At 33.8% G+C, this 27,137-nt stretch overlaps 1 protein-coding gene across 3 annotated transcripts in view; it reads right to left on the bottom strand.

Annotated features, from left to right (window-relative positions):
- Positions 1-468: 468 nt before the first annotated feature.
- The window catches only part of KIF18A (kinesin family member 18A), a 79,990-nt gene continuing 53,321 nt past the window's right edge, over positions 469-27,137 (bottom strand). For all 3 annotated transcript variants that reach the window (XM_067749548.1, XM_067749547.1, XM_067749549.1), the window contains 4 exons: positions 10,142-10,580; positions 9,291-9,398; positions 3,608-3,717; positions 469-1,096 (listed from right to left, as the gene is read on the bottom strand). In XM_067749548.1, coding sequence (XP_067605649.1) covers positions 1,014-1,096; positions 3,608-3,717; positions 9,291-9,398; positions 10,142-10,580 — 740 coding nt within the window. In that variant the 3' untranslated portion in view covers positions 469-1,013. The remainder of the gene's footprint in view (positions 1,097-3,607; positions 3,718-9,290; positions 9,399-10,141; positions 10,581-27,137) is intronic.

Genomic DNA, 27,137 nt, shown 5'->3' with positions numbered 1-27,137 from the left:
CGGAATTACGAGTGTCACAGTTGGAAGGAACTTCAAAGATCATTATTCCATCTCATACTTTCTCAACTAGATTTTGATTTGAAAAACATGACTAATAACAGAAAGGTCTAAAATTTGCAACTGGTTGTTAAATGGTTGTTTGCTTTGATGGGACAGGTCCTAGGCCATATGAAATTAGAAGTTCATTTAACCAAATACTTGTTGTTTTCAGAAGATAAACAAGGCAAACAGAGCAGGTGAACAAGGACATAAGATTAAGCTGCAGCTTCATGTACTTCCTATAGCAGAGAAAATGATTAAAACATCTTCTCATTATCATTAAGGAACCTATGGGTTATTTTCAGGTTTGGTTCTAGTGCCACATATCTTGAGCTAATCTGAAATACAAATATGCAAAAGTAACATTTTATAAAAAATAATAGTTTATGGTGTGTAAGGGGTAGTCACGAGACAGAAAAGCAAGCACTATAAAATCTACATCTTTAATGTATCTAGTAGTGAGAAACAATATTAGTATTTTATTCATGAAGACTACTTAAATAATATTTACAACAACTTTATGGGCACATATATGTACATTTGTACATCAAAGTATTTTTGGAAAGAAAAGACCAAATAAATCCTGGGTCATAATTTTATCACTCCTAAATTTTCCTTATTTTTAAAAAACAGTAAAGATAATTTAAGCCTACTATTTTCTAAAATGTCCTAATCAACTTGTTGTAGCATAGTAAAACTGAGTTGCTACCATACTGACTTAGGTATTTTAAAGGGCAGCAAATATTTTAGAAACTTAAAACACACGTTTTCTGTTGAAATTTTACATTTGCTTAGAATACAAAAGCACAAAACAGAAGGAATTTCGTTTTCTGCTTGCTGAAGGTATTTGGGTAAACCTAGCTTTTAAGATGGTCTTCTTTCAAAGATTTTTAAGAAGTTTCTGAAAGGGTACTGGCAACAAACCCTTTTAAAAGCTGACTTGTCAATTTCATTTCCCTTGATTTTGAAGAGACTTATCTTAGATTTCCTTTTGAAATATTTCTTCCAAATTTTCTAACCATGCTTGGCTTTACTTTATGGATGTTTCTTTTATATTCTAGAGAAGAAATAAAAAGATACATAAATATGGTAAAAGTATCATTCAAAAAGAATTTTCACCATTTGTTAAACTTCACAGCTGTTAATTAACCTGATTTAAAACAGAACACCAACAAAGAAACATTAATACCCTTGGTTTGAAAGTAGAAATTCATTTCTCCACATTGTAAACTGAAGTTTTAGTGCGCATGTACGTACACCCCTTCCCCTGCCCCAAAGCTATCAAGTGAAGTCAGTGAATAAACTACCACATTTACTTCTGTTCTTGAACTAAGGAAAGACTACTTCTGTGAACATTGTTCCCTTTCTTTTGTGCATCATCAACTTTTGTTTTTCATTCTTTGGATTATTTCCCAAGGACTTTCAAACTTCCATATTTTTTCCAATTTAGAAGTATCATTTGAGTCCAGTACTTCTTCTTTTTTTTTTTTTTTTTTCTTTTGCGGCACCCGGGCCTCTCACTGTTGTGGCCTCTCCCGTTGCGGAGCACAGGCTCTGGACGCGCAGGCTCAGCGGCCATGGCTCACGGGCCCTGCCGCTCCGCGGCATGCGGGATCCTCCCGGACCAGGGCACGAACCCGTGTCCCCTGCATCGGCAGGCGGACTCTCAACCACTGCGCCACCAGGGAAGCCCTTGAGTCCAGTACTTCTTAATGTGCTGATCCTGATCCCATAGCTCTTTTTTCCTTTCACAGCTACCTCTAAAATGTGTTCCATCTATGTCCACTCTTCTGGTTCTTCTTCAGTGTTCACAATGATTCTCTACTCAACGAAGTGTTGTTACAAAAGGGGGCCACTGACTTCTTTATGGGTCTGTCTAATCTCTCATCCATTTTCTTGATCACATTAGGTTTTAGTTTTAGGGGCACATATTCTCTTGACACTATTTCTTATTTTCTCTAAATGCTCAGTAAACAGAGTTTCCTTCTTTTCCACTGATGTTCCTTTTTTTTTTCTTTTTAATTTGTACACTGTTAGTTGGAGTCAGCTGAATACATTCTAAGGAAGGCAGCCCCAGTTCTCTTTTACTTCTCTAGTAATTCCTGATGTGTATTTGGCCATTTTCACTTGGATATCCTAATGTACATAAACCATTATCTTCCCTTAAACTAATACCTTTTTCTAAGTGCTCCATTATCCTTAACAAGACAAAATCTTTCCTCTTTGGCAAGTACTGTAGTTTAGTATTCTCTCCCACTGTTTTCTCTATAGATTATTCATCTCTCTTTACATATAAGATATTTGATGCATTTTATACTATTCTTAGAAAATAAGCATATTAGGAAACCTAAGTCTCTATTATTTGAGAATTATCATAAATTTATTGTTTGGTTGCAGGATTATGACTTCCTGGAGAACTTTTTCAGAAGACCAGTGGGACAGTACATATCTACAACAACTGCATATACACAATGTTAAACATTATTAAATATGGCATGTTGAACCAAATAATCATAGTAAATTCTTCTTTTCAGGACTTCATTGTTTGATTTTTAAATCTGCACGAAAGACATTTCCACTGAGCTTAAGGTAAACAACTGCCACTGGGCACCACAAGAAGTAAGGATTTATCAATGCAGCTTGGCAAAGCTATTGAGAAATTTTATATTACTCTAATGAAAAAGCATTGACAGAAAAAAAATTAATAATAGTTTTCATGTTATTCTTAGACATACTCATTATCTCATGAAACCCCTTTAAATTCCAAGTGCTATAATTATAAGTTCCTTTAGAGAAGAACCAAACTGGGTCTTAATGATCTTTATATTCATCACAGAACCTAGCACATAGTGACTGCATAGTAAATAAATACTTCCTGATTGAAGTCTTAGGAACTACAGTGTCAGAGAAACATAGGTCTGGACACAAAGGCCTAGGAATTGGTGGCTGCTATATACCTCTAGTTTCACTGAAGATGTTTCCTTACCATGGACTCATGTCACCTCCACATGCAATTGCGAGGATGTAATCACCACCATCAGCATTTTTTTTCAACTTGCTAATTGGAGTTAAAATATGATTGTAACTAGGTATAGACTGGAACCTCACAATAATTGCACAAATGAATCAGAGGCCAAATTATTAAAAATAAGAGGCTAAGAGAAAAATTTCAAGTGGATATAGTTTATCTGTAAAATATACTTAATCACTAACCTATTAAATAACATAGTTAGTTATTTCAATTATTAGTTAAATTATTTACACACTCTTCTGCAATACGAGGCAGTATGGATAACAAAAAGGGTACAGAATATAGAGTTAGGAGATCCAGTTCTGGGTTCTGGCTCCATCATGAAATATCTCTGTGATCTTGGGTGAGCATGTTTTTTATTTTGTGTCTTAAGTTTTCTTATCTGTAACAGGGATAACCACACTCACCATGTACAATAATAAATGTGATGAGTACATAAAAGGAGACTCTCATGAAAACACTGTAAAAATATGTAAAGTACTATACATATGTTAGTTAATCATGTTATTAAATATCAAAATAAGAGCTGAAACATACCCATTGTTGGTCTGTTTTCTTGGAAGTGCTTATCACTTGAATTATCTTGGTGAACACGCTTGGCAGATCCAGAATTTACCTCAGCACTTAGTGAGGTATTTGATGTAGAGCTTCAAGGGAAAATTTTTATTTTAGTAAAGTCTTTTTTTATATCTCTAAGTTCAAATACATATTCTACATTCAATAATGATTAAAGAAAACGTGAAATACTAAAATATTAAGTTGTAAAATCCCATAGAAGTAATTGGAGATACTAAATAAATTTTTGGCCCATAGGGAAGTTTAGCAGTGTGTGATTTTAATGACGTTCAAATTGGAGATTATGAGTAGAGGTGTATGTCACAATTCTTTACAGAGCATTTCAGGGTGCTGTGCTGGACTGCATGCAAGCACTGTTATTCAAAGTGTAGAGATAAGGAGCACATTGCAAGAGGTGAAAAACTAATCTCAGATTACCAAACCCCTAATCTGGGGAATATGAACAGGTGAGATTGTTTGCAAACCTTGTTTTTAAATCAAAGCATGGTAATAGAATGAGAATCTCTCTCTGATTATTGCAATTATAGAAAGTGAAATGAAAAGAATGACCTATTTTCATTTGTTTTGTCTTCAAAAATTTATATCACTCTCATGTTATTAATGGGTCAAATTTCTAACTCAATTTGAGTTGACATATTACAAAACACCTATTGTGGCCTCATGTCGCAGGATATACAAGTGAGTAAGGCACAAACAACCCATGTCCTGAAAACTTACATAATAGATATATGGTGGGATGGGGGAAAAATAGGACAAATACACAAAATAATACAAGGCAGAACAAAAAACAGCACCACAGGTTTTCAAACTACAAGAAGCCGCAGGTTCCTGAGTTCAGAAGAAGAATGAAAAATGGAAGATTTTGTGGATGAGATGAGATTGATCTGGGTCCTGAAAAATAGCAATCCAACCCTTCCCAGTCCTACAGAGGATCAAGTTTTAGCAGGCAGGATTGGAGGTCAAAGTGGGAGATGAACATCCCTTTCCACACTGATTCAAATAAGCTAATTTTAGGAAATTTCTGGCTAATCAAGATATTATATACCACTTTACAAGTTATTAATTTACAAGATATTAATTTGCTTGTCAGTTGGATTAACAATTGGAGGTTTCCCTTTATGGCAACAACTTGTTCTGGTAATCCTAAACCTGTGGTAAAGTGATGTGGGTTTATGTTTGTGGAACAGGAGAATATGGGTTATATGCTCAATGAAACTAGTCAGAAATGGCAATTTAATATGTTAGCAAAGAAAAATGGGTATAAGCACAGTGAATGCTGGGAAAAATAAGTCAACCTATGTATCTAAATTTTCTAGAGCCTGTAAGAGAAATGATTATGGTGTTCATAATGATGATTTTGCCAGCTCTGTTCAAGAATGCAAATATCTTCCCAAAATGGTTACAGAGAAGTACTTGTGTTATGAAAGTAAATAAATTCAGTTGTAGAAATTTTCTATTCACAAATGGTGCCAAATAAACTAGTTACTATAAATCTATTTTGGATACTAAAACATACAGTTTTGATTATATATATATATATATATATATCAGCTGTCTAAGGCAAAAATTCTTTTTGGGTCATTTGGTGATTTTATGTCTTCAAGTGTAAAGATCAATGTCACTGGTTACTTTCGATGAGGGTTGTTTTCCCTGCAATATATCTTAAGGTTTTCTTTATTATTTTATGATATGATTCTTCACTTTGGTTAGTTCTAAGACCTTGTTTTCACTCATAGATTGTTTTTATTTGAAAATCAGGGTTTTGAATAAATCTATTTGAATAAAACTCACATTTCTAGGAATGAAATCAAAGCCTAATCAAATAAGTTATGTATTTATATATAAGTAAAACACACTCAAACATTTTTAGGATTTAGGTAACATAGTCAACTAATAAAATATTTAACATTTGTTATAAATTTGTTAGATTTATATTAGATCACAAAATAAAAAGACCTAAAATTGGTATGGGTACAAATTCAAATTATTTTAAAGACTGTTTTGAGAAGAAACCTACAGAATCTTCTAGTTGTATGCCAAATGTATTTCCATAACTATTAATAAAAGTTAAGATTAGTCTTTTGTTCCCTTACATAGGTATAATATTTTTGCTTGATAAACATAATGCATCTCATATTCTTTCAGTGGAGATAATTTCTAGTTGGAATCATAGACATTTTTCAAAATAAACCAAAGATGTATGTAGGTGTGAGACCACTTTTGAGTGCCAAGAAAGACTGTGGAACAAACAAAAAACCAACCAACCAACCAGACACAAAAAAAACAAAACCCCAAACTAATAAATACAATTTATAAGAAAAAATTTACATATATATTTGTGTATTTGGTAAATTGATAAATTTAGTTAAAATAGTCTGTTACAGTGATTATATAAATTGAAATGATTACACATCTGATATTCTCAATTTCAGTAGTTACTAAAAAATTCAGTCTGGTAGTTTTCTGGAATATCCAGTGCTTCTAGATGTTATTTTTTTTTTCTTTTGAGAGAAAAACTGATAAAAAATAAAAAAGTAATTATATACATGGAGCTGTTCCTCATTTTTAAAAACCATAACAAAATATACACACACCTAAATATGTACATAAAGCTGTTAAGTGGAAAATACCAGAGTCCATTACTCTCAAGCTCATGTAGATTTAATTGGGGGAAAGGAAGATTCTTTTAAAAAGTAATTATGTACATTTCTAGCATTAATCTCTTTTAACCTTAGTTAATGGCAGGATCTAATTATTGGTACCAGAGGGAATGTAACAGAGCAATTAATAGGCTATGAGAAATCTTACTTTCTTTAGTTGTCCTTTAATTTTATTTCGGAAGCCCTTTAACTCATCTAAACCCACTCCAAATACACAATTTACATACCAGGACATTTCTTGAAAAATCATTTGGTTTTGATAATGACTCTGTTTACATTTAAAAGTTATTCTTAGCTATAAACTTTTGCTACATCTTAGTTACAACAGCAGAGCATGCTACCAGTGAAGAACAAGGAAAGTTCCCAGCATTAATTAAAGAAAAGAATAACATGACTCACACAATGAAAATTAGTGACAAGATGGGTAAAACAGACGATGGTGGTTAGCTAGGCTAAGTGACTGATTCCCATATATGACTAATTGCACAATTCAAATTTGTGACACAGCAAAATACAAAATTGTAAATGTCATGGATAGTCAGAGACATTCAGGAAAAATCAATCCATGAATTTTAAACATAAACATTTCAAGACTCCACTGGTACTTTGGACAGATGCTAAATGCAACTATGAGATGATACTCTATGTGGCACAAATAAATAGGCTGTTTGTAAATTTGTTAGCACTAGCCCGGATGATAACACGTCCATGGTGGAATATAGGAAACTTAAAAAATAGTTATCTTAAGATTGTATGCTCTTCTCTCCATAATCACATGTTAAAGAAAAAGAGGTAAAGCAAGTCAGATCCATTTTACAATTTAACCATTCACTGTATCTTGTCATTGCATTCTATGCTACAGGATATAAAGACTATATAATGGGCTTCATGTCATATAACTCAATATATTTAAGACTTTTTTCCTTGTCTTTAATTTTTAGCTGTTTTACTGCTATGTACCTAGGTATGTTTCTCTTTGTATTAATGTTGCTTGCAGTTTGCATTGCTTCTCAAACCTGTGATTTGCCAACTTTGGTCAGTTTTGGAAAATTATTAGCCAGCATCTTCTCAAATACTGTTTTTTCCCATTCTTTTTCTCACTTCTTTCTGGGACTCAAAATACACATATGCTAGACCTTTTTAATTGTGTCCCATATGTCTCTTTTTGCTCTTCTCTATATTTTTATCTTTTTATACTTTTGCAATTGGTTGAATATTTTTCTATTAACCTATCTTACAGTTCACTAAACTTTCTTCTGCCATGCCTAATCTGTTAAATTGATTTGAGTTTGCAATTTCAGTATATTCTATTTTTCAGTTCTAGAATATCCATTTGATTCATTTTAATAGAATCCAGTTCTCTGGGAAATTATCATCTATTTTATTGAACTTAATCACAATTAAATTTTTAAAGTCCCTATCTGATAATCTCAATATCTGTATCACTGCTTCTCTAATTTGTTTTTTTCTCTTGATTTTCAGTCATTTCATCCTGTCCCCCGGCATTCTTGGTAACTTTTGCTTAAGTGCTTATAACACTGCATATGAAAAACTGTAGAGGCTGGAGGTGGTATATTCTTCAGAGATGATTTAATTTTCTTCTGGCAAGTAGGCAAAATAGAGCTAGATCACCTTGATCCAAAATGGGATTGAACTGGTCAAAGGTCTGTTTCAGGCTTTCAAGAACCAGTCTATTTCCAGTTTGCCCCACTCCTACCTAAAGCATAGGCCTTCAAAGATTTCAAATAAAACCCTGGGCGTTTAACAGGGCCTTTTCTCCATGATGATCCCTAAACAACAATTTTTGTGTCCTGGTCCCATGAGAAGGTCAAAACTCTGCTTATTACTTTAGCCTCTTGGCAGCCACTTTTAGCTGGTTTTGTGGCCTCTTATTACACAGAGTTTAGAAATTGGCCAAGACCTTGAGGGCAAAAGCTACACAGATTTTGTTTCCCTAGCTCAGTGAGATGTTGATAGCTATAGGCTTCCATTTTTGGCTTGACCTCTATATTTGATGCCATGAACTGGCAAATGCTAAATGGAAAAAAAGAGGCAGAGAAGGTCTCGTTCTCCACAACTTGTTTTCCTTTCCTCTGGGATCTTAGACCCTCAAGTCCTGGCTGTGTTGGTTGTTCCCGAGTGCCTTCAAGCAGCTGTTAGTTGAATTTTATCAGTTTTTATAATTGTTCCTGATGGAAAACTTGGTCTGATACAAGCTACAATGTCATAGCCAGAAACAGAAGTCTATTCACTCATCACATTTTAGTCATACATCAAAATCCATTAAAATAATATAATTTTAGGACTGAAGAAATTCAGTAATGTATGGAGGGAGAAATACCAAATGAGTAAAAATTGTCAACAGAAGAAAACTTAAATGACCTTTATGAAGGCCAGAAGACTTTTAAATTTATTTTTAATAATCTGAAATATGGAATACTTTATACAAATATCAAGTGAAATATTTGGGCTTTATCAAGATCTCCCTTTGATAATATAAAACTAGTGCTGGGACTTCCCTGGTGACACAGTGGTTAAGAATCCACCTGCCAACGCAGGGGACACAGGTTTGAGCCCTGGTCCGGGAAGATCCCACATGCCACGGAGCAAATAAGCCCATGCACCACAACTACTGAGCCTGCGCTCTAGAGCCCGTGCGCCACGACTACTGAGCCCGTGCGCCACAACTGCTGAAGCCTGTGCGCCTAGACCCCATGCTCCGCAGCAAGAGAAGCCACTGCAATGAGAAGCCCGTGCACCACAAAGAAGAGCAGCATAAGCCCGCGCACAGTAACAAAGACCCAGTGCAGCCAAAAATAAATAAATAAATAAAACTAGTGCTGCATTCAGAGCAGTTTACTATATGTATGCTTAAATGTGAATTGACAGTCTAATTACAAGAAATAAAAAGAGCTGTAGGAAACAAAGTATAAAGATGATCTTACATGTGTATAAAGCCTGAACCAGTTTATGTTTAAATGTACCTTGTTAGTTTCCGTTTCCTTTTGGCAGCAGCAGTCATTGCCATGTAGGATGGTACTATGCTTGGTATAGGCAGAGAATGTTTAGTTGAGAATGAAGAAGGGGCAAGCCTGTATATTAAATAATGAAAAATAAAAAGTAATTTTGATTTGTACTATGGAGAAAAAAGGGGGCATACACTTCCATAATTAGAACATCATTTTGTCTTAATACATAAAGGAAAACATTATTCAATACTATAAACTTCCCTTGATTGCCTGGGCTTTTCTTTTCTCTTTTTTAAACCATAGATAGATTTCTGCATTCCCACAGCATAGAAAGGTGAAGGTATCATTCTTCCCATATTTAGATTAATTGTGAACATACATATTAAGTGAGAAGGATATGTTTTTGCTTGGATGACATGCAGTCAACCATACCTTAGACTTACGACTATTTCAGAGTGAGCTGAGGTTTGCTAAACATCAATAGAAACTGTGGTATTTCCTTTAGTGAAGATATTAATGAATAATAATAAACAATTGGTAATCATCCACTGATGGCTTGTAACATCTTAACTTTGGAGTATGAAGAACAAACTAAATATATCTTAAGGTCTCCTCTAGCCTAACAAGGGTCAATCAACTTAAGTTTTAAAATTAAAGACTTCACAATATTGTGTTAGTGGATTAATATTTAGAGAGAAAGACAATTAAGATTTAATGAAGGTAAAAACACTGACTTTTTGTAATCAAGATAGCATACTTCATCTGTGAAACAGATCTTAAATATACCTACAGAGGAAAAAGAAAGCTAATAGTTTAAAGGCTATGTAAATAAAACAAAAGAAGAATTGGCAAATAGTCCTGTGTACCTTTGTAAAATGTTATTGTTTGGTAGTGATTCTTGTTCAGGTAATTTACTTTTCAAGCTCTTGGTGTCTTCACATATAACAAATGTAGACTCCAAATCCTCCTGGCCATATTCTTTTCTCTTGCTGAGAGGGATATCTACTTCACACATTTTCAGAGAATTATCACTGTTTGTATTTGAGTTGATGGCCTGAAAACTGGTAGTATGTGATGATGATTTTAATAAGGTCACTGCAGATGGATATTGAGAAGTTTTTCTACAGTCTTCTGGAGTATACACAATGGGTTGAAGTTCTTTGCTGAGGGAATCATTGAGCTGCATATTTTCAGACAGTGTAGATTTTTGGGGATGTTTTGCTTTCAAGGGAGAAGGCATTAATTTTCTTCGGGTTCTTTTTTGTGGAGGAATTTTAAGCAGATTAGATTCACTCGGAGATGTGCCTGTTCAACAAAATTAAAAAGAAGTTCAATAATGTTGCCTAAATAGTTTTCCAATAACCTTACCAGTTAAGAGAAGGAAAAAAAAGACCCCCAGTAATAAGTATATTTTCTGCCAAATTGATAAAAATTTAAAAGAAAATAAATAAGTTGGAAAGAAAAAAGTTATTGCTAATAACGTTAAAGTTAATAAACTCATTATAAAGAAATTCTACAACAGAAAATAGATACGAAGTAGCTAATATCAATATTATAGATACAGCTATCTTGAGATATTGGGCAATTATGAAAATAAACTGCATCCAGTAAATGTATACATTTCTCTAAGGATCTGCACCTGACCCTCTTATTCTATGCTCTTATTTCTTTTCTTTTTCTTTGTTTAATTGAAGTATAGTTGGTTTACAACATTGTTAGTTTCTGGTGTACAGCAAATTGATTCAGTTTTATATATATATTCTTTTTTGAATTCTTTTCCATTATAGTTTATTATAAGACATTGAATATAGTTACCTGTGCTGTACAGTAGGACCTTGTTGTTCACCTATTTTACATACAGTAGTTTTTAATCTGCTAATCTCAAACTCCTAATTTATCCCTACCCCTCCTTTCCCCTTTGGTAACCATAAATGTGTTTCTTATGTCTGGGAGTCTTTCTGTTTTGTAAATAAGTTTATTTGTATCTTTTTTCTTATATTCCACATTTAAGTGGTATCATATGATATTTGTCTTTCTCTGACTTACTTCACTTAGTATGATAATCTCTAAGTCCATCCATGTTGCTGCAAATGGCATTATCTCATTCTTTTTTTATGGCTATACACTCTATTTCTAATTATCCTCTTGCCACTACCTTCTCAGTCACGTGGGTCCCATATAACTAGATTTTTACTTTTTCCTTGCATTTCCCAATCTTCACCAATCCTGCCTCTTTTACACTTACAGTTAAAACATAATTCTGATCATGTCATTCCCCTGATTAAAGATGTTTAGTAATCTTTAAACAGAAACATAATGCCCAGAGATTTTTAGTAGGGGAATTCTTGTTCCTTGCTCCAAAATTAAGAGACAAATTGTTTTGTTTGAACTTAAGTGTGAACTCCCACAATACTAGACATGCTTAAATATTTAAGTACATAAAGACTTCTCACTTTCTTTTAGTGTACAAAATAATGACTTAATTACATATATAACAATAATCTTGATCAGCTCCAGTGTACTTATGTTGCATTTTTTAATTAATATATATTTTTTTCTGCTTTGCCTATTTCATTCTGGTAAACTTCATGGTGCCTGACACAAAGTAACTCTGCTTGGAGTGTGCTGTCCAGGGAAGAAACTGTAATGTGTATTTCTCACCATGTTTTCAAATCAGGCAGTAAAATTCCCAATTGATGTTATATTTGCTTTACAATATAATAATAACTTAAGTAACACTGAAAGCTGAATAAAATAAGTGCTGTGTATTTCAATAAAGCAATTCAAACTTTCAACCAAGTTAGAAAATACACTTATAACAATCAGCAACAGTACATGCATTATTCTTATTACATTAGTTGACAGTAGACTCTGCTGTGGCTAGGTTGACAATTACCCTCTAGGAAATACAATTTAAAAACAGGAAGAAAAATATGATCCCTGTTCTACTAAGGAATTTTACTTTTCTGAGAACTAGATAAATGAGATCCAGATCTTAAAATAATTTTCCACTCCCTTTAACATGACATTTGTCAAATTTTCCATTACCAGATATTTTTATACTAATGCTGCAGTGTAAAGACAGTAACTTTTCTCCACTGTGCTGCTACCACCAATTTGGTGGCTATTAATAGCTGGAAGATTAACTTCTTTTCCCAGAAGAGGGAGCAGGGGTATGTAGAGGATAGAAAACTATATCGAGGATAGAAAACTGAATTGGGAGTCAGGAGACTTGGATTCTATTTCTGGCTTCACCAACAACTCACTGAGTGACCTTGGGCAACTCACTTAAGCAGTGTGGGCATTAATACCCCCTAGAAAAAAGGGGATACTATCTTTCTATGTACAGGGATTTTCTAGGATTAGATAATATCTATAAAATACTTAGAGCTCAAGGAAAGGCTCTAGAAATATAGGCTTAAACTGTTAGCATTGTGACGTTCACAGGGTAAGCTGTAATTTACTTTCCAGTATTCCATCAATACCCAGCACATCATTATCACCAAAAGAATATATTTCAAACAATATATTGTTTGAATATATTTCACTTTCAGTTTATCAGATATCCAGTTTATCAAGGCTGATGATAAACTGCAATATAAACCCAAGGTATTGTGAAAGCAAGCACATATAAGTGTTATTTGAACATGCAGGCGTCGTAACAACATTCTAAAATTTAGAACACAATGGACCATGAAACCTCAAGGGATAAGGATTATCCAGAGTAACTATTTTTCTTGTGCATATCTACAGAGGGATAATCTCTGGAGTGGCAGTGGGCAAATTCCCATGATGGTGGACCATGTTTTCTCCATTGCTTATAAACAGCATGAAAAGTGGGGGGGTGTCTTCCATAACACACCAAAAAAAAAAATCTACCAGTTCTTTGGGATAATCTAAACATACATCCAATATCAAATTTTGGTATGATCAGACTAAGTAACAGTTTGCAGTGAAAGCAATAGTAATCTTACAATGACATTATCTTTAGCTATAATTCTTCTCTCCTGATAGGATATGATAACTTGAAGGAGAAACATGAAGATGCGGCCGATAATGGACTCACATACCACTGTTTTACTGGACCTGAAAGGAGATATGCTACAGACACACAGCATGTACAAAATACAAATCCAGGGGGTTCTTTTCTTTCTATCCTCTCAGTTATTAAGTACAGATAAAATAAAAAGAGAGCAGAAAATACATGGTCAATTCAGGACTACTTAGGCTGACTAGTTGCTAAGAAAGGTTCAGAAGATAATCAGAGCAAAATAAGATTTAAAGGCTTAAATAAAAATTAGACAGTCAATTCACTGTAACTGTAAGGGGATAATGATTCCATTTATTCCTGAAGACTAAAAGAGCACGATAAACAACATGAGATTTCATTTTGAATACGATATTCAGAATATATAAATACAGCTATATAATAAATAGTCATTCCCCTTTAGTTAGGCAAGAATACTTGAAGTGGGTATGGCAAACTGGAGGGTGCTGGATTAGAGGCTACAACCACCACTGGATATGCTAGGTCTATGTCTATAAAAGAGATCTGCTGTACTTTTCCATTAGAGGATGTGCAGTAACTTTCCAGAAAAGCAGGCTTGGAGAGTCTGTAGTTTCCCTTGATTCAGCCTGGGAAAATACTATCTAACAAGATTCTGTAATTCTTTGGCCTACAGAGTGGAAATGACAAAGAAGGAACCTGGAGGAAGATTATAATTCCTTTAAAAAGGGCCCATAAAACGAGGAAAGGAATCATGTAGTTAAGGACTTTCAGAACAAGGGACTCTAATAGGTAATGGTAGTCAATGAAATACCTCAGCAATAGAGGTGCCACACAGGAGGTGACAGGACATTAAAAATGCATCGTTATAAGGTAGGCTCTTATAAAGTGGGATGGAAAAGATTGGCAGCTGCTTGGGAGGACAGCAAGTCTTCTCTCCAGGGTCTCTCCATCTAAAGAACCAGCCTACTACATCATATACTAAGGATAGAAGGTAGCCCATATCCTATGTTCCGAAAAATTTTGTTATTTCTAGACCATGTCTTGGAACTTTAATTCTCCAGCACAGTGTAGGTGTACTGCATTTCTATTGCTCTGAAATGGTTATGATCCATGGTTATGTGAATATGACTTGTTGAAATTCATGTCCAAATAATAACAATAACCATAACGTCGAGACCTTTAAAAGAAGTTACTACTATTATTTTCAATACAGTATCAACGTTTATTTGATTAATGAAAAAAAAGGCTGTAGTCAGCTATGGAACAAGAAAAACAACCTAAGAGGACTGCATGTGCATAAAAAGATTCACTGTTTGTTCATTCATCTAGTATTAAGCACTGCCATGTTCCAGACCTTTTCTAGGTATTGAGAATATAGCAGAAAACAGAACAGTTAAGAATTTACATTTCTGAGGGGAGAAGGCAGAAAAATAAATTATCTTAATACGTTAATAATGATATATGAGCTGTAAAGACAGTAAGACAGAAAAGTGGAGTAGAGGGTGATGGGAGATAGGAGGGGTGTGGTTTATGATGGCCAGGGAAGGTGATTCTAAGAATGGGATATGTGATCTGAGACTTGAATGGCTATGAAGGAGGCAGGTCTACAAAGATCTGGGGAAAGAGGCAGAGGAAACAGGAAGCGCAAGACCCAGTGGCAACAATAAATTTGTTGAGCTCAAGGAAACGAGAGAAGGCTAGTGTGACTGAAGTGTAGTGAGTTAGAGGGAGAGAAGAAAAGAGAAGCTAGAGATATTGAAAGAGGCCAGCCTGTGTTAGGATATATGGATAAGGGCTTGGATTTTTTCCAAGTGCAAAGGGATATCTGTGGAGGATTCTAAGCATGGTTATGATGTGATCTGATTTACATTTTTAAAAAAGATTGCTTTGCTTACTGTGTGGAGAAAATATGAATGGGTAAGAGAGGAAACAAGGAACAAGAACAGTAACAAGACTATTGCTATAGCTCAGGCAAGAAATAACAAGAGCTTGGACTCGAGTGGTAGTAGTAGTGATAGATGTGGGAAGGGTGTGGTAATCAAATAATCAGATAAAAATTATATAAAGTAAATCCAGAATGTATGTAATAACATACATAGGTGTGATGAGGTATCTGACAATCAGGAACAAAGATAAGGAGTTCACACAAAGGAGTAGTATATATTAATTTTATACCATTTTACAGAAATTGACAACATTCCATAAAACCATGAACCATTTGACATGCACAATTACAGAGAAGTTCAAAAGGTCCTAAATATCATCCCTCAAATTTGGCATTCTCTTCTTACTGACATTACCTGCTCCCAGCCTCCACTCATCAGGCTTGAAGTCCTGTCCCCTTGAGGAGCTCTGATCCAAGTGAATTCAGGTGTCTTAGAACCTGCCTCCTTCCCTCTCTGGTCTCTTTGGGGTTTGAGGATATGATTTCTTAGTTAGAGATGATGGGTGTTATTATCATGCTGGGGTAGGGAAAAGGAAGGAAGGAGAGTGAGGCTAAGTAGGAAATGGTTCTAGAACAAGGGTGGCAGAAAGAAGAAAATTTATTGAAAATGGATTTTGGCTCCTAGGAAGTTGTACGAAAAGCAATGTGAGGGGAAGATGTAAGTTAATAGAGTGATGGGAAAGGGCATCTACTTTTAGGTCAGGCACTCTACTTTCTCATCTCTAAACACCCTCAAACAACTGAAACATTTATCTTCACTTCCAGACATAGACATACTGCGATTTCAGACACAAGCGCTGACTGCTTCACTCCCAATATCTTGTTAATTATCTTGAACATTCAATTACTTTAAAAGGAGCCAATGCATTTTAAATCCATGTTTAGCGAAGCCTTGAAAATGCAAAATGTGGTCTTGTAGTGAATGCATTAATCAAGTAATATATGATATACATGATATTAGAACCTTTTCTTTTTGGTAGGGGCACAAGATAGAAAGGCACTGAATACTTAAATTGCTCACTAGAAGATCCAGTCCTTGGTTGGCTCCGCCTTAAATGTCTCGCCTTAGAAACACCCTTAGTACAAGAAGAGATATGAAGGTTAACTTTGTAAAAGAAAACCAGTTTTAACCAAGGTGGTAATCTGAGTAGAGGTATGTAGCTCCCCTTCCAGATTCCCTTTAAAATGACCATATAATAGAAATAGGAGAAAACTTGCTCTAATGTTAGTAATAAGAGAAGAGTATTATCTGCACACCAGGACAGTAGAGGACCTTATGAGAAATACTGTGTAGCTAGAACTGGAAAAAAGGAAGGCATAGAGAGAATAACTTATAATTTCCCCACTTCATCCTTCAATGCTATCCTTGGGAGTGAAGTAAAAGGCACTGGAAGAATGTCACTGAAGTTCCTTAAATGAGGAACAGGGATGAGGGAGTAGATAGGGTAGGAGGAGAAAGGGTGAGACAACACTATGAGATACAGTGAAATGACAATATGTGAACGCTAGCAGTAGCACTAAGAGGCCCTAAGATTCAGTCCTGGTCTAGCTGTCTCACCGTAGAAAGGAACACTGAACAGAAAGTGCCCAACCATGTGGGCCTTGCTCCCAGCACTGGTGGCAAAGAGGCAAAGTTTCTACCTGAGGCTACCTGAGGCTCTGGTTTCTTTTCTACACTCCCTGGGCTGTGAGATCCATGAAAAGGAATGCACTTCCCCCATATCTCTGGACCTTACTATCTACTTGATTATCAGGAAGTTAAGGGCAAAACCATACTACTAATAAGCACAGAGGAAACTCACTGGACCAGTAAAAGGATAATACAGTATAAAGGAGAGGCAGAACTGGCACACAAACTCAGGCCTTCTGATAATCCAGAAGCCACGTTTTACCTACACCAAGCTCCTACCACAGGGAGAATTTAATCAATTAGGATAATGGCTAAATAAAACATGGGATATACATAATTACACGGTTATTTAAAGACATATTTTACAGATTATCTGATGATTTGGGAAAATATCCCATGAAATGAAGCAGTAAAGAAATTTAAATACAGCATGATCCCAATTTTGAAAAAAAAACAAACAAAAACCCCATCAAAACCAAATCAAAGCATGTACATACAGACCCCATGAGCGAAAAGGGGGTGAAAAAGTCACAGAAAACAGAGCAGAAGGAAATATGGCTCATTAGCTGAAAGACCGAACTATGTACACAGAACACAACCAGGGTCACCAGATATTTGAGAGTATGTCTTTCAACATGATAATCAAGACATATGACTACACACAGGAAAAAAAAGTGAGAGGAAATAAATGAGTATATTAGGATAACCATAATTAATATCTTCTGAGAAATGAGACATTATTACATTCATGAAGCAAAACCAAAGTGCTATAAGAAGAAACACTGAATTTTAAGAAAGAGTTCTTAGAAATTTAAAATGAGAGGAAAACAAAATAAAAGTAAAGGTTCTAAGATAAAGTGGAAGACACCTCCTAGAAAGAAGAACAAACAAACCAAAAGAGGTAAATACTAGAAAACAGATAATAGAATTAGAGGATCAATCCAGAAGATCCAACATCAGAATGATAAGTGTTCCAAAGACAGAACAGAAAGAAGGGCAGAAACATATTATGGAGGTTTATGTATGTAAGCACGTGGAAGTGCTTGAATACATATGTGAAAATTTCTCAGAGTGAAAGGATAAAGGTTTCCAGTGCAAAAGGCCCACAAACTGTTTAGCATAATGAACTTAAAAAAGACTAACACCAAGGTATAGCATTGTGACATTTCAGAATACCAAGGATCCCAAAATCTTCCTGGGAGAAAAAGTCCCACACAAAGTATGAAGAATAAAAATGGCATGACAGTTAATGGCAACACTGAAATCTAGAAATCAATGGAGCAATGTCTTCACAGTTCTTAGAAAAATTATTTCCAACTTAGAATTCCATACCTAGTCAATCAGAAAATAAAAATATTGCTGTACATCCAAGGTCTAAAAAAATTTTACTTCCTATGCACCCATTCTCCAGAATTTATTGGAGGATGAACTTCCGTAGAATAAAGGAGAAAACAAGAAAGAGGATGGGAAAAAAAACAAATTCTACATACAGAAACCATAAAGCTGTACAAGAAAGAGAATTTATACACTTCGTAGCTCAACAGAGAACGATATTTACTTGATAACACTCTAGAGATTTATTTTTAAAAAGGTGAAAAACTCTTTTGGCAAAAAGGGGGACAGGAGGAAATGTATACACATTGTAAAGGAGTTAAATCCTTTAAAATAAAATGAAATAAAAGTAAGTAGATAACATCTAAAATTGGAAAAATATAAACAAATAAGAATTAGCAGTATAAATTTTAAATTTAGAAATTAGGAGGAAAAATCAAAAGAAATAGCTAAAAGGTGAATAAGAATTGGGAGTGGGCAGCAATAGGGCAAGGAATACCTACACAAATATTATAGTACTTGTTAGCTTTCTAAATTATGTGCAGGTATTACTTTTATAAAAATATAAACTGAATTTTAAAAGGAGGTGGAAGTGAAGAGGGGGAAAAAAGGAGGGGGCAGGGGGAGAGGGGAGAGACAGACACTCACACACACACGCACACACATGCAGAAGCTTTTAATGAAAAGAAAAATGGTTAAACTTTGGGGCTATAAAAGGAAAGAGCAGTCCAAAATCACATCTCTTGCTTGTCCTGGGATAGCTTTACCCCAAATCTGTGGTCTCTGAGTGGGGTCAAACTAGCCAAAGCTACGAGTCTAAACTGAAACATGCAAGCAGATAACATGAAATGGAATTGGCAATCTAATAGAAGGGCAAAATGAACATTCTAGGCCTAGGGAAGGTGGGAAAGATCTTTTATTTAGCCCCATTCTCCACTGGCTTATCATCTCACTCTCCTACTTATGTTTTCCCTAGCATGCAACAAAAAGAAAGGCAGAACAGTTATCTACCTAGTAATTTAAAGAGGGCCAATAAAAATGTGAATCAATCAGCAAAAATAAATCATTCAATATGGTGAGAATGAGCAGAATGGATTTAAAGTCATGAGTCCCAGGAATGAAGGAAAATTCCTCTTCTTCAGGGAAGAGGTAAACCACTTGTGAAATCTGAACGTTAGCATGTGTAATTCTGTTATGCTTTAAAGTTTATAGCACATAATAAATAGTAGAAATAAAAATAAAGCTTAGATAGCAAAAATTCTAAGAAATGAAAGATATATTTTGTATGAGGACATGGATTTAATCAGTTTGCTTTCAGATATTTTAAGTGTCCTAAAGACCTCTAGCTTTAATGATATTTCTTATACCTATCTTTATCTTTACATTTAGATTCCATACGAAGGTAAGATATACTTTAATTTCTTCACAGGTCTGTTGAGATATTCAGATGATTAAACAGAGAGGATAAAAAAGAAAACAAAAACAAAAAACAGAGAGGATACCACTTTAAGGATCAAGACATTTTCTATTACTGTTTTCAAATTAACTAGAATACATATAATTCTAAAGAACAGTTTGGGAACTTCCTGGAGAGAAAATGTTCATTGAAAAATAACTTTGGTATTGCTTTACTTATAAAGGTCTAACATAGTTATCTTGAAATTCAAGACGATCTCTTAGGGCTTTTTAACACCTCAAATAGTTGAAGGCACATATTAATAAAATAACAATATAATGCACCCTATTGTTGTTTTTATAGTTATGAAGTCTTTTAAGCAAAAAATGCATAAACAATGCTAGAGATTTATTCATCAACTCCTTTAGGGAAGAGGTTTAGGGAAGAGGGTAGGCAATGAAAGTTATATGATTAAATAATATAACTTTTCAAAATGACTATGTCCTACAATTTAGACCAGGATTTGAAAAGTGATCAGAGACAGATCAGAGCTAATGAGAGATATAGAAAAGTCTCTCTTCTAAACCCTAGGGTAAATTTTGCTTAATGAATCCAATCCTAGTCTTTGTAATACTTAACCATTAATAGTTTAAGAAATATCTTAAAATATTTATATGGTGCTTTAAGGCATCATATATACAGCTGAAAATGTGCATTTCAGGATAAAGTGGTTTAGTGTTCTATTTATCTGTTCCTACATTATGGCTAGAGATTCCCGCTTCAAAAAGTTTGTTTACTGTAAGTCCATAAAGAGACTTAAAAAGGAAGTCAGAAAAAAACATTTGTTGAGACTGCCAAGGTTTACAAGCCTTTCAAAGTCTTTTAAGTATTAAAACCACTTTCAAAATTAACTCTAAATGCAAGTGCTAAAATTGTGGATAGTGAAAAAATACAATTTTCATCAGTAGTATTCCAAATTCTAACACAATGTTACCTAGATTACAACATAAGAACGTTAACATTTGTGTAGTCTGTGTAGCATTTTATAGAATAAAATATGCTATTAATATAAGCCACAACTTAATATCAAAACAAAAACAGTAAAAATAGTAATAAAATTAGAATTAATTTGTCTGATCACTAAATTATATTTGCTAAGTGGTTAAAAGAAATTATGAACAAATATTTGATGACTGGTTAAGTGGTTAATGAAGAAGTAAACACAGTTTAGATATTAACCTGCCATTTGCCATCATTCCCCCAAACTTCTGAAATTTTAAGGAATATGATCAACTAATGGCGGTGCAATAAAAGCAATAAATTAGATATTTTGACTTTGTTAGTGAAATACAGGAGAGTCTCATAAAGAAATATATGAAAAAGACATTTGAGAAATTGCCTACACCTGAAGAGAAACATGTAAAAATGTATTTACTGGCTGCATTGTTCTTTAAGTTATTTAAGTCCACTTGTGAGCATAATCTAGTTTGCTTCATTATTTCAATCTTTCAAATATTTCATTTCTCCAAGAAGCTTATCCCACAGATTTGATTTAGGACTCTAAAATATTTCCAGTAGAAAGCAGGAAAGAGTTGTTTCATGTCTGTCTTTCTAAAAGTAGTTTTAAGAAATGTCAGTATATTTTTACTTTTAAAAGATTTTTTTTACAATATTTATTTTTTTGCTTATTTTAAAAAATTTCCTTAACGAGGCCATAGGATTAAATGTTACATATATTAATATAGGCCACTTCTTATATGATCCTACTAATACACAAGGATATTATATAATTTAAGATAATTATATATTATATAATATGCTAGTACATTAGTAGGAAAAAGAAAGAAAGTGGTGGTGTAAACGAGCTAAATCTTCATCTCTTAGAATGAGCTGATAATACCTAAACATAGATGAATCAATAAACAGCAGTAAGTATACTGTTTAGAATTTGTTACACATCATCCAACATGCATTTTAATAGAAAACAGAAAAAACAGGCTTGTTTTGTCTGTTTTCCTAAAAGCAGTTTTAGGAAATGTCAGTATATTTTTACTTTTAAATGAATTCTTTTAATTATTATTAGAAATGCCCTTAAATCAATGCATTATTAACAACAAGTCACATCTAAATAATTTTAAACCAATGCCCATTACAGAGGAAAAGGAAGTTAAAACTTACACATGTTTCATAGTAGCAAAAAAAGAAAGGCCCAAGTAATAGAAACCCTTACTTTATAATATTCTTACATCATAAAAATCATATAGTTTAGCAATGTATATAGTTTTTACTGAATTTCCACTTTAAAATGGTCATACTAATTCTTGATTAATTATAGGCCACCAGGAAAATCACAGTGGGGTTCATCTCAAACACAGAACCAGAATTTAGCACTATATGATCTTAATGTTCACTTAAACTTTCCTACTTTATAATTTGTTGCTCACAGCAAGAAAAGTGATATGCTCATATATCAATCATATTTGTTGTTGGCATAACTAAAGTCTCTTATTGATTTACCAGGGGCAAGTCAGGTAAAGAAACCAAGCAATACAAAGTAATAACATATATAAATATGATTATAATGAAGACTTAAAAATACAAAATTTTCTTCACAGACCCAAAAATATGAATAGAAGGCACTATACCATTTCAACCCCTCAAAACTGAGATGTCATCTACCTACTACTACTAGAAGAAAGAAAACATAAATGTGAATTAAATAGATAAATACCTTTATAATTTAAAGTTGGGTTACGTAGAAATTAACAACCACCATAAGTAAAAGAAAAATATGTATCATATATGGCAAAGTGTTTAAAGCTCTTGTCTGTATATATATGTATATCTATATATATACATATGTGGTCATCTATCTATCAAACAAAGTAAATAAGGAAAATGAAAGATAATAGAAAAATAAGACAAAGGAGATAAACAGGTAACTCAGAATGAAATACAAATGGACAAAAGCACATTAAAAAAATATTCACCTTCTACCCCCCCTTTATCGGGGTGGACTGTACACTTATGATAGTTCTGGAGAATAACCTGACAATGCATATCAAATGCTTTAAAAATGTACAGACCCTTTGACCTAACTATTCTACTTTTGGGGGTCTTAGCCTAAGGAAATAATTAAACAAGTCACAAAATATGCACACACACACACAGATGTCCAGTGGAGTGTTGCTTACAACAGCAAGAAAGGGAAAACAACTGAACGTTCATTAATAGGGGATTAGGTAAATACAATATGCAGGTAACAAAAATTACTTAAATTCATATTTGATAGGAAAATGTGTGTATAACAAGGGGTTCTGTGAAAAAAAGCAAAATGAGGTTAAAACATTAGTGAAAGGGGCAATAAACCTAAAAATGATGAAAAAACTGTTTTTGACTGTCAATGAAGTTATAGTTTGCTGGGGAGAGGGAAGGTAAGATATGATAATTGTTATAACAATGGAATAAAAAATATAATGGAAATGTAAAAGAGTGTGTGCAGGCAAAGTGGGGAGGACTCATTAATGGGAAGGTTTCACAAAGAAGGCAGTATCTAAATTGGACTGTCAATGAGGATAAGGATCTTAATGTGCTAGGATGTGGGATGGAGAGAAAGTAGCACTCAAGATCGAAGGAGAAGCCTGGAAACTGTAGAGGCAAGAAAATGAAGGCATGTTTAAGAGGAGGTTGGGACACTGAGTGCCATAGGGAAGTGAGTCTGCATGGAGCTGGGAAAGCCTTTAAAGGTTCTTCTAAGTAAGGGGTCTGAACTTTGCTAGGAAGATCATTTTAGGGTGAAGAGTAGATTGTAGAGGGGGAGAGGTGAGAAATGGAAACTGTCCTAGATATCACTATAATTATTCATTTCTTACATCAAATCTTCTCAAAATGTTTTAAAATAAACTGAATTAAGAATCATCACTCTATTCTCTGTTTAAATAAATCTCTAAAACACAAGTACTAACTGGCAATTTCATGTGGTTTCTTAGGTAGGAGGGGTCTATATTTATTTTTCAGCTTTTTGAAATGTTCCACAGATGGTTCCTCTAAATAGAGAGACTAGATAATTTATCACTAATGAGTTAAAAATCCCCCTCTTAAACAATGGGCAGGCCTTCTGGGGTCATTTTTGATGTGCCATATCATGTGTCCTGAATGATTTTACCCAGGGGAACTAATTTATCAAAAGCTTAAGACTGCAAATGTTAAAAGATTTACAGAGCTGTACGTTAGTGTAAAAAGCAGAATGCAGTATTTAGCAAACATGAGTCACAGGCTGCAAAGTAGGGTTCATGACAGGGAGACACTGATGAATGGGATTAGATCTAATTGAGGTTTGGTACAAAATGATGGCAAGGATTTTTCTTTTGCTAGCTCTCATGTTAATAAGTACGTGAGCAAGTATTTTGGGAAACTATGCTAAGTTAAAATTAGTTGGCAAAGTTCTAAAGTGAAATCAAATATTAATATATGCATTTCAATAAACACTTCTAGGCTACAAGTGATTGATACAATTACTGTACTAATCATAAATCTGGATTCTTTTTAACAGCCTTGTGACTCACGGAATTTGCAGATGCAAATGTACAGGTGAATGAATTTTAACTATTTAAAAGATAAATAACCTTAAGGTACTAGTGAATTAACCAAAATAATAAACATTTTATAATGTATTCATAAGACACTATCGTGGTTATTGTAGTAATTAATGCCTACAGAGATAATATCAGCTATTTACAAATATCACAAAGAGAGAATACATTTTAAGAACTGTTACAGTCCTTTAAATTAATCCAGCATTCTGAGTAATAAATCAACCATAACCTTTTGAAACCTGTCTCCGTGGGAAATAGCAGATACCATGTTTTCCTCTCAGTCTCATTTTCCTAGTATTCATGCTTATGTAAGATGGGAAAAAAGAAAACGACAATGCAAAGAACCTTTTAATTTACAGTAATATTTGCAGTTACAGGTGAATAACTGAACAATGCCTTGTGTACAAGGAGACTAAGGGCCAAACGAAATGTATTTAGGGCTTCAAAAAAGACTTTCATTGTCTATTGGCACTGATTAAATTTTGTTGCCAAATGGGAAGATATATGAAAGATTCAGTTTGTAAGCATTTTGCTGCTTCATATTTATTATACGAGGAATTAGTATAGAGATCTTTTTTATAAAATGAAACATCTTTGTATTCAAGTAATTACAGGGGAAACAAACTTCCATAAGAACCCTGTATTCAATCAGAATATCTGTACTATAAGAAACTGGTTCTACTAGTATCTTTTATTGTACTCTAAGATAAAATCACTGACATGGGGTGCAAAATTTAAGAAAAGGAAAGGTTAGAGACAGAAATATTACTAAATGTGAGTTTCCAGATGGGTAATGAGGAAATCTTGACTTTTCATTTAATGTCAGAAATTTTATCAGTTCCATAATTAAACCCTGCTGCCGGCATCCCCACCCTGCATGGCACTCAGTGAGTGCTTTCTCTGTTTTCCAGACCCAAAATAGGTGCATGTTTTACTCCAAGTCAACAGACATGTAGTTTGGAAGCAAAGATTTTAAGTCAAATAAATATCTATCCCAAAATTAAGTACTGACATTGGTAAAGTATTAAAATTAACAAAATTAAAAAAGTTAATTTCTTCTTGAATAAGAAGTAATATAGGCTTATTAATATAAGAAAAATAAAATTAGTCTATATAACAAAAATATAAAAACTAAGGATATCTTTAATTAACAAATATATAAGACATATATGAAGAAAATTCTAAAATTTTGCTGAGGAACATACAAGAGGGTATGCATATGGAGAGGCAAACTATTCTAGAGTGAGAAGATTTGACAGTAGGAAAATGTGAAGACAAAATTAATTTACAAAATTTTTAAAAGATTTTACTTCCTTGGAATCAGAAAAAAATGATTCTGACAGACATTTCTTAGTCAGGGACACTTTAAAAACAAAGAATAAAAAAGGGGGACCAGCACTGCTATATGTCAAAAAATACTATAAACTATTAGTTTTTAAAATAATAGTTACTAGCTCTAGGATAGACAAATAGGCAAAATAATAAGATAAAAATCCAATAAACAGAATTACCTATGACTACTGTATGTAAATTAATGGTGCCATAAGGACAGACTGTCAATATATTATACAAGAATGACTAGCTCTTTGGAAAAAAATTAAGTTAGAGTCTTGCCTGTTAACGTACGTCAAAATAAACCTGGAGTAAATGGAAGCAAAAATTAAAAAAACTTATAGGTGAAAAGGCCTTTTGAGGAATAATTCCAAAGGCAGGGGGGGAAAAAAAACAAATGAAGCTATTTTATTAGATAAAAGTTTAAAATTTCAGTATTAAAAAGGACATCTCAAACAAAGTTAACAGTAAATGATAAACTTGAAGAATATACTTGCAACATGTATCTTACAGGAAAGAGTTAATATCCTTTGATGATCTCATCTAGTCCTATGGCTTTAAATATCATCTAAATGTTAACAATTCTCAAATTTATCTTTCAGTTCAGACTTCTAAACTCCAGATTCTTATATCCAACTGCTTACATGATATCTCCACTTGGATGTATCTTAGACAAATTTAAAATGCTCCAAACTGAACTCCTAATCTTCTGTCACCTCTACCCTATAAACCTGCTCCACCATCTCTTTTAAGGTGACTGGATTCTTTCAGTTGCGGAGTTCAGAAATCTTAGTCAATTTTGCCCTTTCTTTCTCTCACACCCCAAATCCAATTTGTCAGGAAATCCTGCTGGCTCTACCTTCAAAATATATTAGAATCTGACCACTTCTCACCAACTCCACTGCTACCAACCTGGTCGATCTACCACCATCTTTTACTTGGGTTATTGCAGTGGTGTCTTAAGTTTCAGCCCTTGCCATATGACAATCTATTCTCAACACAGAAACCAGAGGGATCTTATAAAAACATGACTAAGATATGTTACTTCTCTGCTTAGATCATGCCATAGTTCCGTTTAGTTCAGAGTAAAAGCCTATATCCTTATAATGACCTACAAGGTTCTACATGATCTGCCTTTGTACTTTGAGGTATCCTTACCATCAGATAAGTGCCTGGCACACAGTAAAAGTTCAATAAATATTACTGAATGAATGAATAAACATCCATATCTTAAGCTCTTGTAAATAAGTAACAATTTTTGCTATACATGACTATGTGAAAAATAATGTTCAAATGATTGGCTAGGTCATTCACAGAAAATATATCCTTAAATAGATGGAAAAAAATACACTCAAGTATACTAGTAAACAAAGAAAAAATGGAAAGAAGATAATATTTATGACTATTAAAGTGGCAAAGAATCAATAAGTAATTAGCAAAGACAAAAGAGGGAGAGAGAACCCCAGATTTAAAAGGATTTAATAGATACATCCCAACCAATGACAAAGTATGGGCCTTGTCTGGATACTGATATAAAAAAGCTATAAAAAGAAATCATTTACGGGACAATGGAGGAAATTTGAACACTGATGGCATTAGTTATGAAAAGAGCACTGTGTTTTC

Source organism: Pseudorca crassidens, chromosome 9 (assembly GCF_039906515.1).
Source record: "Pseudorca crassidens isolate mPseCra1 chromosome 9, mPseCra1.hap1, whole genome shotgun sequence".
Classification (NCBI taxonomy): domain Eukaryota; kingdom Metazoa; phylum Chordata; class Mammalia; order Artiodactyla; family Delphinidae; genus Pseudorca; species Pseudorca crassidens.
Note: the sequence above shows the minus strand (reverse complement) of the source record. Positions and strands in the feature narration are given on the sequence as shown.